Source organism: Arachis hypogaea, chromosome 2, assembly GCF_003086295.3.
Source record: "Arachis hypogaea cultivar Tifrunner chromosome 2, arahy.Tifrunner.gnm2.J5K5, whole genome shotgun sequence".
NCBI classification, from domain to species: domain Eukaryota; kingdom Viridiplantae; phylum Streptophyta; class Magnoliopsida; order Fabales; family Fabaceae; genus Arachis; species Arachis hypogaea.
In genome coordinates, this window is record NC_092037.1 from 11190957 (window position 1) to 11196021 (window position 5065).

Sequence of the window (5065 nt, forward strand, 5' to 3'; positions counted from 1 at the left end):
TAAAAAGAATTGAGTAAGTACTAGCAGTTTTTCTATTGAAGTCAGTTTTTAAGTTCTGTCGTGGGATAAAGGCAGTTTTTAATAAAAAGAAAACAGGAACAACTACGCATGCATGTATGGAGAACTTCTATAATTAAAGGTAATATTGAAAAAAGTTAGACATCAAAAACTCAGTATTGACATTATATATTGTTATAGATAGATATATTTTATATTTAGTTATTTAAGAATAAAAGATTCTATTGCCGTTTAAAGTATTGTGTATTAAAGTATTGTCATTTAAAACATTTATTTATGTACTAAAATATTTTATATTTATTAGAGTCTATCAATATTCTTTTTTATATTAACCTTTTATTTTTATCTAATAAAATCTAATGACCTATATAAATGTGGTTCATTTAATAAACACTTAATTATTCAGCTCGTTTTAGCAATTACTGACCTCAGCTTTCATTTCAAGCTCTTAAAAGACAAGGCGCCAAAAAAAACCCTTAATTAAACAAATTCCCAAAACCTAGCCTCTTTCATTTTCACCACAAAATAAAAAGCTCGATTTTTTATGCGTGTATTTGATTTCAATTCATGAGTGCGCTTAACAGCACATGTACGCAGTGAAGTTCTTTGAAGAAGCAGAAGAAGAAGTGGATGAGTGTGGTTAAACAGTAATGGCGTCTGAAACGGCGTCGTCTGCCGATGAAGAAACCGTCGTTGTTCCCGTTTCAGCTGAGGGTGCACGGGGGATTCAGAAACAAGGAAAGCACCGAATTCTCGCCGACTTGAAACGTCTCGAACAAGATTCCAAATTTCTTCAGGTGTTTTTTTACCCTAATAAAATTAGTACAATGTTCTTTTTTGTGTGTGGATAAATTAGGGGAAAAGAAAATGTAGTATCCAATATCTAATATTTCTAGTTAAAATTGGATGTATGTTAGTGAAATTGTTTATTTTCTTTTTTGTTCGGGGAAAATATTTATTTCCTTATTTGCGTGGTTGCTAATATACTTATAGTAAGTTCGTTGGATTTGATATGACTTGTGCTAAAAATAGTAGAGATTTGAGAATGTGTGGTTAGTGGGAAGGAAAAATCCCAAAGCAAAATGTTGTTTCTTCTGGATTAAAAATAGGGAAAATTGTACTGTAACTTAAGATGAAACTTGCTTGTAATAGAAAGATTAAAGAGCTTTATAGTCTAGAGTTATTAATTTGAAGAGAATTCTGCTGGAAACTTTATGAGCAATGGTTGAGATTAAAAAATAAAAAAAAAATTTGAATTTTAACTTGGATATCAAATTGAAGATACATTTAATTTTACCAAAAATGCTATGTGTATACCAAAAATAAGTCACCAAATCAGCTACCATATATCTGTGTATAAACACATATGTTGTTTAACTTATTTTCAATGTGAATTTTGTATTTCAACATGTATGTTATACAAGTGGTTGATTTTGTGGTTAATTTTTAGCATACACCTATCATGGCTGGATTTTTACTCATTCTACTTGGTACATATGAGGTCATAGGTGTAGGATCTATAAAATTTTAATTCATAAGTCATCCAGTGGTGTAGTTGTGTGTGCTAGCTAAGGGGCCGATTGGTTTGCCCATTTTCTATCCTCATTTTCAAAGAAAATGAAAAATGGGCTTGACGTTTGTTCAAATGAATGAAAACATGTTCGCTCAAAATTAACAAATCTGAAAACGATAATTTCATGTTTTCCGCGTTTCAAATGTTAAAAGTTGGAAATGTTTTCCAACGAAAACCCAATGGCACTGTAGGTAAATCGCTGATCATCAAAAGTGGCATTTTTTTAATTCTTTTTTTCCTAGACTTCTTTCAATTACCTTACCTACATGGTTTTTTTTACCCCTAAGTTTCTAACCAATTGCTAATGGTTCTTTGCAGCTTTTTTCATTTTTTCATTTTTAATTTCAATGTTAATTTTTTTAATCTCTATAGTCTATAATAACCTTATATGTAGTAAAATTTAGTAAGTAACAAACAAGAGAAGAAGATGAAAGACAATTCATAACAAGCTTCACAATATTCAGCTAATTTGAACATTTAATAAAAAATATAGTTTATTCTTTTAAATTTATATTGAAATACATTTTGAAAATAGACCAACCAAACATTTTGACCATTTTTCCTGCCTTTGGAAATGAAACCTATTTTAACAAACCCATACATTTCCTAAAATATGAGAATTTGAAAATGAACGAATCAGCCCCCAAGTCGGCTAAGTGTGTGAGGTAAAACGTGTACATAAAAATTTCTCTAATTTGGACAGTTAGAAAGTGCAGAGTAATATTGGCATTTTAAAGTATATTAGAAATTATCCTAATTGTATATGATATTGCGTAATTTTGGATTCAGTTTGATGGTCCTGATGTGTATGACGGTATGTGATGCTCTTTTTTATTTTTCCTTTTTTCTTATATATATATATATATATAGGAACCTGATTTTGATCTGGTTTTAGGCTTATCAATTTATCATCATTAGCCTTAGTATATGTGTTTATATGTTGAGAAGAATCCAACGTGATGCATTAACCATCCTAGTATATATGGACCAATCAGTCCAAATTCTTGATGGTGAAATATACATAGTTGAAATTTGATGTATCCCTCTTTTTCCATTTCCTTATTAGTTAAAATGAGAGGATAAGGATGGTAATAGAATTTTATAGAGGAAACATGATCTGTCATGTTTGCTTTCTGGGTTCCAAGCAAGATATCATGTGTTTCTTCTTACTTTTCATTCATTTGTCTATTGAATTTCTTACATTGATGTCAGGCCATCTTACATGTTGAGTGTTTCCCTTTGGCGTCAGTTTGATTTGTGGGTAAAAGTAGAGTGGTGAGAATTTTCATGGGTCTAATTTATGAGTAAACTATTTTGAAACTGGTCGATTAATATTTCATCCTAGTTTTACCTTCACATTAAAGATACTATGTCTAAGCCAATGTTTAGCTGCTGTCAAAAGTCATTTTCCTTTCATGCTTCATCTCTTTGATCTAGGCAATAAAGATTATGACAAAGTTTCTATATTTGCTGTTGATAGCCTAACGCTACCTCCTTTTCTATTTGGCTTGGAATTGGCTATGTAAATCTTTGCAAAAAAGGTTTAACATAGGCAGAATCCCTGCATTTCTCATTCATTATTTTTTTCCTTGACTATTTCAGGAAGAGTTGGAAGAGCTTGAGAAAACAGAAAACGTGTCAAACATATGCATGGAGTAAGTATTGTCCAAACTTTTGTTTCTCTTCTTGGAAAGAAATCTTGATAAATTGTTCTGTTTTAGGCCAACTTGGCATCTGAATTCAGAATAGATAAATTCTTGTTGGGTTCTTCAATCCAGCAAATTGTTGTAAATAATAGTTTATATATTGATGTATCCTTTTATCAACTTGGGGGGTTGAATATTAACCTAGCATATTTCCCCTTAGCTTCATTGAAAGGTTATCTATGTTATGCTATACACACTAGACTAGTTAAGATTAGGAATGATGATAGTAGCGCACTGATTCTAGAGAAGATGATAAAATGTCATCTTAGGTATTATAGACATGCTTGAAGGCATCTCGAGAATCCAGTTTAGGATCAGATGGAGGGTGGTTTTGCAGCTAGAGGCAAAGAGAAAAATTAGAAAACTTTAGAAGAAGATTATTAAAAGAGATTTAGGTATAAAAAAGTTTAAACGCATCTGGTTTATGCTAGGGCTAGTTGGGGTCATTTAATCCATATAGCTGACCTATCCCAGTTGGACAATGCTTAGTTATTGTTGCTGTTGCTGTTGCTATGTTATGCTGTACGGCATAAACAATTTCACTTGATATAGTGCAGCTTGCTAAAAAGTATGGACACTAAGCCTGATCCGCTACTGCCAGAGTAATTTCCATTACCTTCACTTTTATTTGTATTAAATAAATAATTGATTGTAGGCATAATGTGTAATCATCAGTTTTCTTCTATAACAGAATAAATGGACCAGTAAACCTGTTATGGGATAGATGGTTTGAAGGGCCTCAGGATCCACAATCATGTCAATGTCGGATAGTTTGACACGAAGTTTTCTGTGAATATAGGAAGCAGCATGTTGACGAAATTGATTCTGGAACTTTAATAATTGTTTGATGAAGTATTTTAACCATGCATGCTAATCCAGGTTTTTGTGAATGCACATTCATCATCTGTATTCAATTGAGAAGTATCATTATTTGTGTTTACCAATGTAAATGTTATCAGAGTTCAACTGTTAATTCTCCTTGGCCGTAACTGTTATGCATGTGCATGTGTCTTAACCTGCAAGGAGTTGGCATTTGGAAGGGCTTCAAAATGGTTTGAAGAGTTGACAAGCAGATCTGTTAAATTTGTTTATAGAATTTTCATCAGAGAATTCTTGTGGACCATTTAACAAGTGTATTTGCCATTAGATAATGTTATGTTTGGATTGCTATCTTTATCTTGAATGCACAAAAGAATGGTGCATGATAATCATGAAGAATCCGCTTATGTTAACTTAGATCTAATTAAGGTATGTTTATTTGAAGGGTAAAATTCGGGTGCAAAGTTGAGTTTTATGTACAATTCTACACAATCTTTTATCCCCCTTTTACCTCCAACCATACATACCCAGTGATTGTGTCTATGATTGTGTTATACTGCTTGTGTTCACGGACAAATATTTTCATTAACTTTATTTGATTGGAACTTGGAAGGTAAAAGGAGTAAGTTTTATGTGAAGACACGCAAATTTGAAACTGAATAGTGAATACAATCAATTGTAGTTAGAATTTAGAGAAGAGTTAAGAGTACAAGTTTGTCTAAGATTGGTTGAACAAGAAAAAAAAATGTTTTTAGCTTTATGTTTATAGAGTTGATTATAGGCGTAAAGTATTATTTTTAGTAGAACTGATTTATGTTTTGGCAGTCCCTTTTAAAAATGATAATGATGATAAAAAGTACAATGTGTTAATTTTCCCAAAATTAGTTCTAGGTGCATGAAAATTGATTCTTTTTTTTTTGGGCTGAAGCATGATTATTGACCCTACTTG

General features: G+C 31.5%; 1 protein-coding gene across 1 annotated transcript; it reads left to right on the forward strand.

The window, feature by feature from the left end:
* The first annotated feature begins 414 nt into the window (after positions 1–414).
* Positions 415–4467, forward strand: LOC112737424 (guanine nucleotide-binding protein subunit gamma 2). Its single transcript, XM_025787333.3, has 4 exons — positions 415–815; positions 3194–3246; positions 3855–3899; positions 3989–4467. Exons 1-4 carry the CDS (start codon positions 669–671, stop codon positions 4071–4073), a joined length of 330 nt encoding a protein of 109 aa, XP_025643118.1. The 5' UTR covers positions 415–668; the 3' UTR covers positions 4074–4467.
* Positions 4468–5065: the final 598 nt, after the last annotated feature.